General features: G+C 42.1%; 1 protein-coding gene across 1 annotated transcript in view; it reads right to left on the bottom strand.

Moving 5' to 3' along the window:
* SFMBT1 (Scm like with four mbt domains 1) overlaps positions 1 to 14,192 on the bottom strand; it is a gene marked incomplete at both ends in the record, with an annotated part of 155,568 nt that overhangs the window by 34,376 nt on the left and 107,000 nt on the right. The window contains 5 exons of the mRNA XM_080715374.1: positions 1,404 to 1,486; positions 6,229 to 6,379; positions 11,144 to 11,245; positions 11,807 to 11,901; positions 12,549 to 12,795. Of these exons, the coding sequence (XP_080571500.1) occupies positions 1,404 to 1,486; positions 6,229 to 6,379; positions 11,144 to 11,245; positions 11,807 to 11,901; positions 12,549 to 12,795 (678 nt within the window). The remainder of the gene's footprint in view (positions 1 to 1,403; positions 1,487 to 6,228; positions 6,380 to 11,143; positions 11,246 to 11,806; positions 11,902 to 12,548; positions 12,796 to 14,192) is intronic.

Below are 14,192 nucleotides of genomic sequence, written 5' to 3'. Positions count from 1 at the left end.
TCTTCTAAAAGTTTATAGTCTTAAGATTTACATTTAGATCTTTTATCTATTTTGAGTTAATATTTGTATATGGTGTTAGGTAAGGGCCCAATTTTATTCTTTTTCATGTAGTTATTATTTTCAACAATATTTAGTGAAAAGATTATTATTTCCTTCACCAAATGTTCTTGGAAACCTTTTCAAAAATAGCTTGACCATATATGGAAGAAAAAAACCCAAACATATCAAAGTTAATCAGAAAACCAAGCATGGGAAGGAGGGAGAGGGAGGGAAGGGTTAGGGATTGCGTAGGGGATCATTGGGTGATGTGTGCATGTATATCTCCACAAGTTTTTTGATCCCATTAAGAGGTATGACTACAATGCACCAATAAAAATTTATTTAAAAAAATTATAACTTTAATCAGAAGAGGTATGTAAGATGGGGGAAAGGTAAGGTAAAATAGCTAAATGCTCACTTACTAAAAGATGCCTAAAAGATGGCAGCATATTATTTTGAAAATGAAGTATAAATACCAGAACTACAGTGAATAGAATAGGAATCAGTTATTTCTGGGAAAGGAGGCTGTGTAAAGAGATAGGAAAGTGAATGTTCTACATTCTAAGCTTTTCGTCTTATTAAAACATGTGTCATGAAGTATTTTAAATATATTTAACAATGTTTCTCTACTTTATATTTCAACATTTTCATATTACTAAATCATCAAATTATAAATCAAAATTTCAAATTCACATGATTTCAGCTGCTAAAAATAAAACTGATATACTTTGTAAAACTAACTTAATTAAAAAATTAACTTCTACTGTAAATGTATTTTTCATTGTATTATTTTATTGCCATCAACAAGGTGGTTATCTGGGTTAAATGAGATGAATAAATTGAGAGTAACAATCATAAAAAGCAAGGGAAGCATGGTGGTCTCAGCAAACCAAGCTTCCCTTGCCTTTTTTTTTTTTCTGCAGTACTGGGGATGGAATGTAGGGACATTCTACCTCCAAGCGACACTCCCAACTCTATTTTTTATTCTGTATTTTGAAACAGGGTCTCACTGAGTTGCAAAGGGCCTAAGTAGTAGCTGAGGCTGTCCGCGAACCTCGATCCTTCCTGTCTCAGCCTCCTGAATGCTGGGATTACAAGCGTGCACCACCACGCCCGGCTTCCCTTGCTTTTTTTTGTTTTTGGTGGTACTGGGGTTCCTGGAAACCCTTCTACCTCCAGGCTACACTCCCAGACACCAATTTTTATACTTTTTAATTTGGAAACAGGGTCTCTTAAACCAATGCGGCTGGCTTCAAACCTGCGCGATCCTCCTGTCTCCACCTCCCAAGTGTGGGGATTACAAGCGTGTGCTACCAAGCCAGGCTTCCCTTGCTTTTTATGATTGTGATCATGAGGGGTCTCACCGGAGGGAAGCACCTCTGGGGAGCAGCTTCAGCACCACACTGTTTGAGGTAGTCAGCCCAGTCGAAGTCCTGGCTCGGGTAGCCTGCATGTAGACAAAATAGCAACGATTCATAACACATATGCTGCCTGGCTCTATTGCTCTGACACATGTCCACCCATAACTTCTAGTGCTACTAATCTGAGGGCTTTAATCATTTATTTTACATTATTTATTTACTTATTTACTTATTTTTTGTGGGACCGGGAATTGAACCCAGGGGCAGTCTTGCTCCAGGCTATACCCCTGGCCCTATTTTATTTTATTTTTTTGGAAACAGGGACTCGCTAAATTGCTGAGAGCCTCACTAAGTAGCTGAGTCTGGCTGCAAACTTGCCATCCTCCTGTCTCAACCTCCCAAATAAAAGGATTACAAGTGTGCACCACCACGCCCAGAGGCTTTAATCATTTTGCAGAGGGGAAAAACACTTCATAAATCCAAAGCATAGTTAATTTTTTCCCCAGTGCTTGGGATCAATCACTGACTTGTATAGTTATTATTATAAAATAAAGCAACTCTGGTCAAACTATAATAATAATAATATAAAATCATTTAGATACATTTTTAAATTTCAAACCAGGCATTTATTTTGAGCAATATTTTGTATGTTTAGTTCCTAGTATTTTTTTTTTTTTTTTTTTTTTTTTTGCAGGTCTAGGAACGGAACCCAGGGGCATTCTACTTCCGAGCTATATCCCCTGCCTTATTTTTTTTTTTTTTTTTTTTTTAGTACTGAGGGGCGGAACCCAGGGGCTTTTCTACCTCTGAGCTATACTCCCAGACCTATTTTTTTTTTAACTTTATTTGGAAACAGGGTCTAACTAAGTTGCTGAGAGTCTCACTAAGTAGCTGAGTCTGGCTTCAAATCTGTGCAATTCTCCTGTCTCAGGCTCCCAAGCGCTGGGATTACAAACATGCGCCACCACGTGCGGCTTCCCTATTTTTTTTTTTTTTTTGGTACTGGGGATGGAACCCTAGGGGCAGTCTACCTCCAAGTGATACCCTTCGCCCTAATTTTTTATTCTTTATTTTGAAACAGGGTCTCACTAAGTTGCAAAGGGCCTCACTAAATAGCTGAAGCTGGCCACAAACCTGTGATCCTCCTGTCTCAGCCTCCCGAATGCTGAGATTACAAGAGTGCGCCACCACACCCGGCTCTGCCCTATTTTTATTCTTTATTTTGAAACAGGGTTTCACTGAGTTGCAAAGGGCCTCACTAAGTAGCTGAGGCTGTCCACAAACCTGTGATCCTCTTGTCTCAGCCTCCCAAATGCTGGGATTACAAGAGTGCGCCACCACACCCGGCTCTGCCCTATTTTTATTCTTTATTTTGAAACAAGGTCTCACTGAGTTGCAAAGGGCCTCACTAAGTAGCTGAGGCTGTCCGCATCCTCCCGAATGTTGGGATTACAAGCATGCACTAACATGCCTGGCTAGTTCCTAGCAATTTATCAAAAAAAAATTTACATCAGTCATGACTGAATTTGATCTGTTCACATGAATCAAGTCTTAACAATTTTATTATGACTCTGAAATTAAAGAGATAAGAAATAGTACTATTTAGTCAGTGAAGCCCTTTTTCTTTGATAAGGCTATTTTCTTAAACATGTTTTAGATAATACTGATATAATGCTCATAATAATGTTTTCAGATTCAGGCACTATAGAATCTCAATGCTCTGAGGGATGGAGGGAGGATAGTTAATTCCAGGAATAGGGGTGCAGTTGAATTAGAGAAATAACTTATAATATTCTATAGAAACAGAAAGGTACCTATGGGTGACAATAACTGAATGTTTCAAAACAGCCAGTAAAGAGGATTTTGAATGTTCCCAACACAAAAAAATGATTCTGAGGTGATACACTCCAATTACCCTCCTCTGATCATTATCCATTTTACATGTGTATTTAAGGTAATACTGCACCCCATGAATATGTATAGCTACTATGTAAATTACAAAAACATCTCAATGCTCTTAAAATCTGAGTCATGGATTCATTTCAGAAAAATCATTAAGCCTAATTCCTTATCTCAGTCACCACAGTCCGTCTGTCTGTCCATCCTTCATTCTCTCTTTCTCTTTCTTTAGTACTGGAGATTAACCCAAGAGAATTCTACCTCCCAAGCTACACCCCACCCCCATTTCATTATTTATTTATTTATTTATTTATTTATTTATTTATTTATTTATTGTGGTGCTAGGGATTAAACCCAGGGGAATTCTACCCCAGGCTATACCTCCAGCCCCATTTTTTAATCTTTATTTTGAAACAGAGTCTTACTAAGTTGCAGAGGTCCACATTAAGGCTGGCTGCAAACCTGCAATCCTCCTGTCTCAGCCTCCCGAGTACTGAAATTACAAGTGTGCACCACCATATCTGGCTCCTATTTTATTTTTATTTTGAAACAAGGTCTCAGTAGGTTTCTAAGAGTCTCACTACTTGCTAAGGCTGTCCTTGAACCTGCAATCCTCCTATCTCAGCCTTCCAAGTACTGGGACTACAGGCATATGTATTACCACACCCAACTTCTCCAGCAAGGTTCTTGATAGATCTCTAATTCTTTGCCTTGACTTGGCCACCATATGTGTGCAAGGAGCTGGGAAGGCCTGGCTGTCTGCTATATCTGAGTTGCTTTTGCCTTCACTGAGCTTAATACCACAAAGGCAAAAGCAGGCTACTAAGACTACATCCTAGCCAGGCGTGGTGGCGCACGCTTGTAATCCCCGCGCTTGGGAGGCAGAGACAGGAGGATCGCACAGGTTCGAAGCCAGGCGAGTGTGCTGGCTTAAGAGACCCTGTTTCCAAATAAAAATGCAAAATAGGTGTCTGGGAGTGTAGCCCGGAGATAGAAGGGCTTCCAGGAACCCCAGTACCACAAAAAAACAAAAACAACAACAAAAAAAAAGACTACATCCTCCTAAAGTCAAAAGGCCCCTTGCAATTACCTTTCCTGCCCAACTGAGAAATGCAGCATGCTCTCTTTCTGTCTGTACCTTGTTTCCTGACAGTATAGTTTCAATTTCATAACCTATTACCTTCCCTCTATTTACAAGGCAAATTTGATTTGTCTATAACGATACTGAAAGTTCTATTTATTTTTTTCTTGTAGTCTGGGGATGGAACGGGGGGGGGGTATTTGACCTCCGAGCTACACCCCCTGCCCTATTTTTTATTCTTTATTTTGAAACAGTCTCACTAAGTTATGGAGTGCCTCGCTAAGTAGCTGAAGCTGTCCACCAACCATGATTCTCCAGTCTCAGCCTCCTAAATGCTGGGATTATAAGCATGTGCCACCATGCCTCGCTTTCTGCTATCTTTAACAATTATTTTTCTAGTTTGTCACATGAAGATGGCAAACAGTATAAAGAAATTAGGATGTCCTGAGCATTCCTATAAAGCAAGAATGTCCTTCTGCAGGTAATCCAGACCATGTCCAGCTCAGACACTCCCATACTCTGCTCACTGATGGAGAACCTGGGAAATTCTCTAAGTATTTTCTCCTTGAAGGGACTATGTTGCTTGCACTCATTTTTATCTCTCTGGTGACAAGCTCAATGTCTGATTCATAGTAAATATTTCATAAATGTTTGTTGGATGGATGAAGGCTGAAAGCTTTGAGTTTATAATCCTTGTTATCACAAGATACTTCAGCCCAGTATTCTAGCAATTAGCATTTAGAAAGTAAAGCTTACCAAAACCCTACTAATGAAGTATACATGCACCACAGATCAAATAATCTGATAAACACCTGACATTTTCTAGATACTCTAAGTTTAAAATTATTAAAATCTTAGCACTTGGTTGGCTGAGACAGGAGGATTGCGCAGGTTCAAAGTCAGCCTCAACTACTTACTGAGGCTTTCAGCAACTTAGTGAGACCCTGTTTCCAAATAAAGTAGAAAATAGGTCTGGGAATGTAGCCTGGAGGTAGAGGCCTCTGGGTTCCATCTCCAGTAGCACACACACAAAAAAAATTCAGTCAAACTCAACTAATTCATAATTAAGTGCCTTGATTAAAAGGTCAAAGATTTTATTTTGCAATTTTGTAAACACCAAGAAAATAAACTGTTACTTTCCTACATAAAGCTCCTAAGTCCTACTCTTTATCATAAATTCCCACTGAAGAGTCCTTCCCCACACAAGAAGACTCAGACACCTAAAAATTATCAAGAAGCTATCTTCTAGTTTTGGCTCTAAGTCTCTACTCACAAGCCAGCTCCCAAGGCTCAGTGTGGACTCTAACCTGTTCCTGTGACTTCCAAAAGACGAGACAAAACAGACTAAGAAGCCAAGAACTGAAATTTTAATCTGACCTTCCGGTTATACAGATATATGTGCCAAAGTACAAGAATAGAAAACATTTTTAACAGTTTCTTAGTTTGGCTTATAATTTTCATATATGTAAATATATGGAATCTAAGCCAGGTGTGGTGGCGAACGCTGTTAATCCCAGCATTTGGGAGGCTGAGACAGGAGAATTGCAGTTTGTGGACAGCCTCAGCTACTTAGTCCCTCTGCAACCAAGTGAGACCTTGTTTCGAAATAAAGAATAAAAAATAGGACTAAGGGTGTAGCTTGGAGGTAGAATGCCCCTGGGTTCCACTCCCAGTACTGGGGGGGGGGGGAATATATATATATATATATATATATATACACACACACGTATATAGAATCTAGACCTTTGTTTACATTTCTCTCAGGGGCAGGAAGAGAGGGACAGTAATCTTGGCAATATCATCTAAACATATCATTTCAAAGAAGAGCACAGGAATATAAATGCACACCTGGAGGTGGACTGATGTGTAGACCATTCTTCAGACTCCACTGCACAGGGAAGATACCAGGACTATTGACATGGCACACAAATGATCGCGGCGCATGGTCCCCTGGTCGCAAATCATCCATTTCCACCAGAAAGTACTTCTCATCAAAAACCTGAAAACACAACAGATAAAATAGATGAGTAGTTACATGTGTGTGCATGCATGTGTGCGCGTGTGTGTGAATACATATGTTTGGCTTTGCCAAACATGTAACTAAAGTTCATACTCAACATTGGTATTAACAATAATAAACATTCAGCAAGGTACGGTGGTATACACCTGGAATTCTAGTACTTAGGAGGCTGAGACAGGAGGATTGCAGGTTTGAGGCCAGCCTCAACAACTTAACAAGACCCTGTTTCAAAATAAAAAGGCTGCAGGTGTAGTGCAGAGACCTGGGTTTAGTGCCAATACCAAAATCAAAACAATACTAAACATTCATAGTATTGGGTATATTTTAATTAAATCCTTTGCATATATTAGTTCAATTTTACTCTTCCTAATAATTTAATGAGGTAGGTACCATGTATCATCCCCACGTTGCAGATTAAGAAAGAGGAGTTTGAAAAAAAGTTAAATAACTTGCCCAAGTTACTAAGAAAGAATCATAACCTGAATGCAAACCAAGTAATTAGGCTACAAACAAAACTTAGTTGGTCCGGGCCTCTGGCCCCGACCCTGGGCAGGTGGGCAGGCGCTGGCGGGGCACCCCCTAGGGGACCCCCTCTCCACCCGGAAGGACCCTGTGGTCCAGGCCTCTGGCCCCGACCCTGGGAGGGAGGGAAGGCGCTGGTGGGGCACCCCTAGGCGAACCCCTTTCCACCCGGAAGGACCCTGTAAAAAAGGAAAAGAAAAAAAAAAAAGGAAAATATTGGAGAGGGTTCAAGGAGGCCGTGGCGGATGCCAGGATACTGGAGATGCAGACAAAACTTATCCAAATGAACTGGAATTATTGGAAAAAATCCCAGCTAAGGAGGACTGCTTCTTCTCTATATTGTTAAGAATCTTGGACATCACCTGTAAGGAGAGAGACTTTAGCGGAGACCAAGGAGAAAGGCGGTGCTGAAAGCGGTCTCCGCGTTGGCGGTGGAGACTTGTATCCAAGAGAAGCAGAAATCGGAGTCTACCAACCTTATTATTATTATTTTTTTTTTTGGAGAAATTACACCAAAGTCGAATGCTACCATCGCGCATGTTTAGGAACACTGGACAACATTCAGAGTGGAAAAAGCTTGGGAAAGATTTGAAATGGTGGAGACAGTGGCAATGGCAGTGGCCAGTACTCAGGGGAGGCAGAGATCTGGAACCTTTGAAGTAATGACCCCAGAGGCAGAATGGTACCACCACGCACCTTTGAGAACGTGGGACAAATGGTTGGGTGAAGAGGGTGCTCGGATTAGAGCCTGCCGAGGGGTTAGGCCGGCGACGGACACAGCAAAGCTGGGATTGGAGCCTGTTGTGAGGCAAGGCCGGTGCTGGGGCCTTCGAGGCTGGGATCGGAGCCTGCTGAGGGGTTAGGCCGGTGCCGGGACCAAGAAGGCCGGGATTGGAGCCTGCTGTGAGGCAAGGCTGGTACTGGGGCCTCTGAGGCTGGGATCGGAGCCTGCCGAGGGGTTAGGCCGGTGCCGGGGCCAACAGCTGGCATCGGAGCCTTCCGTGAGGCAAGGCCGCTATTGAGGCCTCCAAGGCTGGGATCGGAGCCTGCCGAGGGGTTAGGCCGGTGCTGGGGCCAGCGAGGCCAGGATTGGAGCCTGCTGTGAGGCAAGGCCGGTGCTGGAGCCTCTGAGGCCAGGATCAGAGCCTTCTGAGGGGTTATGCCGGGGCCAGCGGCCAGCATCGGAGCCGTCCGTGAGGCAAGGCCACTATTGAGGCCTCTGAGGCCGGGATCGGAGTCTGCCAAGGGGTCAGGCCGTTGCCAGGGCCAGTGTGGCTGGGATCGGAGCCTGCCGTCAGGCAAGACTGGTGCTGGGGCCTCCGAGGCCGGGATCAGAACCTGCTGAGGGTTTAGGCCGGTGCCAGGGCCAGCGGCCTGCATCAGAGCCTTCTGTGAGGCAAGGCTGCTATTGAGGCCTCCTAGGCCAGGATTGGAGCCTGCCGAGGGGTTAGGCCGGTGCTGGGGCCAGCGAGGCTGGGATCGGAGCCTGCCGTGAGGCAAGGCCGGTGCTGGGGCCTCTGAGGCCGGCATCGGAGCCTACCGAGGGGCAGGCCGGTGCTGGAGCCAGCGGCCGGCATCGGAGCCTTCCGTGAGGCAAGGCCGCTATTGAGGCCTCCAAGGCCGGGATCGGAGCCTGCCAAGGGGTTAGACCAGTGCTGGGGCCAGTGAGGCCGGGATCGGAGCCTGCCGTGAGGCAAGGCTGGTGCTGGGGCCTCCGAGGCCGGGATCAGAGCCTGCCAAGGGGTTAGGCCGGTGCCGGGACCAGTGGCCTGCATTGGAGCCTGCCGCGAGGCAAGGTTGGTGCCGGGGCCTCCGAGGGCAGGATTGGAGTCTGTCGAGGGCTTAGTCCTGTGCCGGGACCAGTGGCTGCCATCGGAGCCTTCCATGAGGCAAGGCTGTTATTGAGGCCTCCGAGGCCGGGATCAGAGCCTGCCGGGGGGGGGGGGGGGGGTTAGGCTGGTGCCGGGGCCAGGAGCCTTCCATGAGGCAAGGGCGCTATTGAGGCTTCCGAGGCCGGGATCGGAGCCTGCCGAGGGGTTAGGCCAGTGCCGGGGCCAGCGGCCGGCATCAGAGCCTTCTGTGAAGCAAGGCCACTACTGAGGCCTCCGAGGCCTGGATCGGGGCCTGCCGAGGGATTAGGCCGATGCCGGGGCCATCGGCTAGCATCGAATCCTGCCATGAGGAAGGCCGGTGCTGGGACCTCTGAGGCCGGGATCGGAGCCAGCTGAGGGGTTAGGCCGGTGTCGGGACCAGCGAGACCAGAAATGGGGCCTCCCATGAGGCAAGGCCGCTGCTTGAGCCAGCGAAGTCTGGATCAGTCCACCAGGTAGCCAGGCTACAACTGGGGCCATCAAGAGTGGGATCGGTATTTGCAATGTGGCATGCCTGAGAAATATCGCAGAAAATTAAAACCAGATGCTTCCCCTAATCAGCAATAACTAGGAGGAAAGGGGCAACAGGAAGTGGTCAAGATATAGAAAGGGCCCTATAGTGAATCAATTAAGGTGACCAATCAGAGGGTATGGAATAGGGGAGGATGGAGCCTCTTTAAAAAGCAGGAGGTACTTAAATGTAATGTGTTTCACTGCAAACTACACAAACATAATGAGAAGCTCAAAATTAAAACACTATTTTACAGTGATATGTACCTATAACAATATCAATATAATATGTGTAAGACATGAATACTGTGATTTGTTTGGATAATGGTAAACAGTCTTATGGCAATAAAAGAGAGTTCTAAATTGAAAAAAAAAAAAAAAAAAAGCAGGAGGTACATAAACAAATGTATCAAAGTTAATCACCAAACAAGCATGGGATGGAGGGAGGGGGAGGGAATGGGATGGGGGCTGGATGAGGGCTAACTGGATGATGTGTGCTTGTATATCCTCTCAAGTCTTGTATTCCAATGTGATGTATGATTACAATGCACCAATAAAAATAAATTTAAAAAAAAAGAAAGGAAAAAAAACTTAGTTTATGCTTAGCAAATGGTCAACTACACTAGTATATTAATTTTTGTTTTCACCCAGTTTCAAATGCCAAAGAAAGAAGTTAATGAATTCTCTGGCTCCTAATCAGCCACTTCTTCAGGGAGTGTCTTATGAGCTTACTTCCAGGTTCAGAATTCCTCCCTGTACTGAGAATAATCTACCAAGGCAAGAAAATTTATACCTCAATGGGTCAGATGATTCAGCATCCAAGCAATTACTCCACTAGTCACGCTCTACTTTGGGTTTTACTTTCAGTAAATGGGCTTCTGCTCTACCCCTAGGGTGAATCCTTTCCATTAGTACTTACTCCCTCTAGTAAGAAAGTAACTGGCTCTTGACAGTAGGCTCAGCTCTTGTGGTTGCTCAAGAGCCTTTCTTCTGTCAGTCTTCCCAAAGATTACAGTACAAATCTGAAATACATGGCTATAGCCATTCTACTGCCAGATCGTATGATACTAATTGCTTGTTCACACATCTCCTCAAACAAGAAGCCCTGTACCCGTTGGGCAGTGAGTATACTGCCTGCCTCCACACTTTATACACATCAAAGCCTATATTACAGGTAAATTAAGCATGCCTCAAAGAATATGTCCCCTTGCCACCACCACTCTGGTGCCCAGACGTGAAACTGCTTTGTTTGGCTAGGACTACCAAATTCTAAAAGAGTAACTGGAAAACTAAACAATACAAAATACGCACAGAAGTAATTCTGGCCTTATAATAATGAGCTGGATTAGCAAAGCTTAAAGATCAGAACACTTCAATAACATAAACCAGTCACTCCGAAGGGGACTTTTGGTATCAAGGAATTGAACCCAGAAGTATTTACTACTGATCTACATCCTAGGCCCATTTTATTTTTAAGACAGGGTCTTGCTAAGTTGCTGAGACAGTCCTTAAATTTGCAATCCTTCTGCCTCAGTCTACCTAATTGTTAGGATTAAAGCCTGTACCACTGAAAGCACTATAGGGATTCTTTTTTCTTTCTTTCTCTTTTTTATTAGAAGCTGAACCCAGGAGCCTTCTTCCTAAAAGCTACACCTCTAGCCCAATTTTATTTTTTATTTTGAGACAGGGTATTGCTAAGTTGCTGAGGGTCTCACTAATTTGTTGAGGCTGGCCTCCAATCTGATCCTATCTCAGCCTCCCCTGTACTAGAAGTACAGGCATGTAATTATCATGCCTAGCACGACAGGGATTCTTACCAAGAGAATTGCTTCCATTTTACCTTAACAACTGTAGCAGGAGAGATCCCAAAAGGAGACCATGGGTCCACAGCTTCCAATTTCATATTTACAGAGAATGTATGGATGCCAATAACTTGTTTATCCTGAAATACAAACAGTAAAAAGGAATAAATAAATGATATTTTTGTATTAGTTTTATGCTCATATGTAGCTGAATACCACTCTAATTAACTGAAAGAATGAAACTATCCAGCTTCTGATAAATCCTATATTTTCCCCCCTAGGAAAAAAAATTTAGCATAAATAATAATAACCACCACCAATAATAATAATAATAATAATAATAATAATAATAATAATAATAATAATAAATTCCACCCAGAATGTACTCCTCTCTGCATTTGAAATACAAGGGGCATCTAGAAAAAAACCACAAATTTATTTTAAAACAAGTTAGAGCTATGCAGATAAGAGTAGGAAAAAAAACATTCAAATTGCTTTAAGCAGATTTGGGGATAAAACCTAGACAAGTATTGGTGGAAAACAAGGGTGATCATCACTCCAGATTTAACCCTGACTCCCTCCTGGAGAGCCCACAGCACTCTCCTGCTTTGAGAAGTTTTTGTTTTGTTTTGTTCTTCAATTTGGCAAATTGCTTAGCTTTACTAAGGAGAGAAATATCTATTATATATTTTTGCTTTTACCTTAAATAAGTAAGATGGTAATGGCTCTTCCTCCTCCTCTTTCACTTTGGCCAAAATCTCTTGCCACTCAGCTTCAGTTTTCAGATGCCTGATGGCTTCAGTAAGACAAGACAGCATGATTTTAAAAAACCTATACAATTTTTAACTATTTAAAAAGCATTCACATAAACAAAAAAAGCATATCCTCTGGGAATAGAAAAGGGTTTGAGTCATTTATATATCTTCAAAAAAACTTGCACCTTAACCTTAGTCCTCTGCTCTGTTTAGAACCCAGCCAAGTTTTGTGAAAATATCTATGATAACAGCATAAGGGATGCTCTAGTCCATAAAATAATAAATATTTAAACTAGGGCATACAGTAATAAATGAAAATTGATTTAAGTAGACCAATTTAATCATTACTAGAATTTCTTTTAATGTATAATTTGCTATGAGCTCAATTTGCTATCTATCTATCTGAATGCTACCTAGAAAATTTTCTTCTTTGTTCTGTTAAGGGGTCAGTATGGGTTAGGGCTGAAGTCTATGAGGTATATCAATATATGTAATAAATTGTAAGTACAAGAAAACCAAAAGAAAAATAGGAACTTAATTCCATCTATAAATTTGTTGCAATATCTCTACTATGAGAACAAAGGTTTTCAAAATATACAGAATAACATATTTTTCAGTCTCACAGATATTAATAATAACATAAGAATAATGTAACATCTAATTTTAAACAGGCTATATTAGTCTTCACCTAATGGGGGCTGAAGTGCATATCCCTGCTGAGCAGCCCAACCAACGTGATGAAGAAATGGATCCAAGTAATACAGCCAATGTTCAAAGCTGTCAGGATTTTTCAGTCCTTCATAATGCAGCTTCAGCCGTCCACCAATGTTTTCTACTACAGTAACGATCCAAGTGCTTAAAGAGTCCCGAAAAGCTTGGCATTCTAGTCTGGATCCTGGAGCAATAAGATCCAAAGGATTCCGTCCATTACGGAGCTATAGTTTTTAAAAGAGAAATGATTAAATAAGAAGTTAACATAGTATTTTATAGAATTCAAATCCTAAATGATCTCAAACTAGCCTTCATATTTTTTACTCAAAAGCCAGTGACATTATTTACTATTACATAACCCTCTTAAATATTATTTTAGATGATATGAATATGTTTATCTTAAAGAAAAACCTACCTATAATAAAATGAAATCATTCTAAAAAATATCTCTCCAGAATGTTATTTTATTTCATTTAGTAAGATTTTTTAAAATATTGTCATTACTTTATGACTAATTAGAAAAGAAAATATTATCTTTAGATATTAGACTAAAGAAAATGTCAAGCCAGACATAGTGGTGCATGCTTGTAATTCCAGTACCTGGGAAGCTAAGACAGGAGGATCACAGTTTCTAGGACAGCCTCAGCAAATAGTGACTCTCATCAACCAATGAGACCCTGTTTCAAAAATAAAAATAAAATAGGGCTGGGGGTCTAACTTGGAGATAGAACGTACCTGGGTTCAATCTCCAGTCCACAAAAAAGAAAGAGGAAGAGGAAGAGGAAGAGGAAGAGGGAGAGGGAGAGAGAGAAAGAGAGAGAGAGAGAGAGAGAGAGAGAAAGAGAAAGAAAGAAAGAGAAAGAAAGAAAGAAAAAAAAGTCAAACAGTGGAGCCCAGTGGCACATGCCTATAATCCTTAGTACTTGGAAGACTGAGACAGGAAGACCTCAGGTTCAAAGCCAACCTCAGGCTGGGCGTGGTGGCGCACACTTGTAATCCCCGCGCTTGGGAGGCAGAGACAGGAGGATCGTGCAGGTTCGAAGCTAGCCGGGCGCGCTGGCTTAGGAGACCCTGTTTCCAAATAAAAATGTAAAAATAGGTCTGGGAGTGTAGCCTGGGGGTAGAAGGGCTTCTAGGAACCCCAGTACCACCACCAAAAAAACAAAAAACAAAACAAAAAAAAAAGCCAACCTCAGCAATATAAAGGGCTAAGAGTATATCTCAGAGGTAGAATGCCCCAGGGTTCAATCTCCAGTACCATAAACAAAGCAAAACAAAACAAAATCGAACTTTCCTGTAATCCCACCTCTAAGAAAGAATCACTATAAATGCTTTGGCATACATTGTTTCTATATGGAAGTCAGTATTTACCACTGTATCTTTCTCTCCTATTTTATCAAAATGGGGGCATTGTATACTGTTCTCAATTTGTTGTTCACTTAATACATCATAGATTTCTACCATGCAGATGTAATAATCTTCCTCATCTTTTGAGCTACTTTGTGACATTCTATATCATAAACGAGCAATAATTTATCCTTCTGATGGCATTTTGCTCATTTCTGATTTTTATTCATTTCACAATGTTCTAATGAATATAAGTAGATCTTTTGATTACACT

Source organism: Muscardinus avellanarius (genome assembly GCF_963383645.1).
Source record: "Muscardinus avellanarius genome assembly, chromosome: 18".
Lineage (NCBI taxonomy): Eukaryota > Metazoa > Chordata > Mammalia > Rodentia > Gliridae > Muscardinus > Muscardinus avellanarius.
The sequence above is the reverse complement of the archived record's forward strand: the minus strand, read 5'-3'. Positions and strand labels throughout refer to the sequence as shown.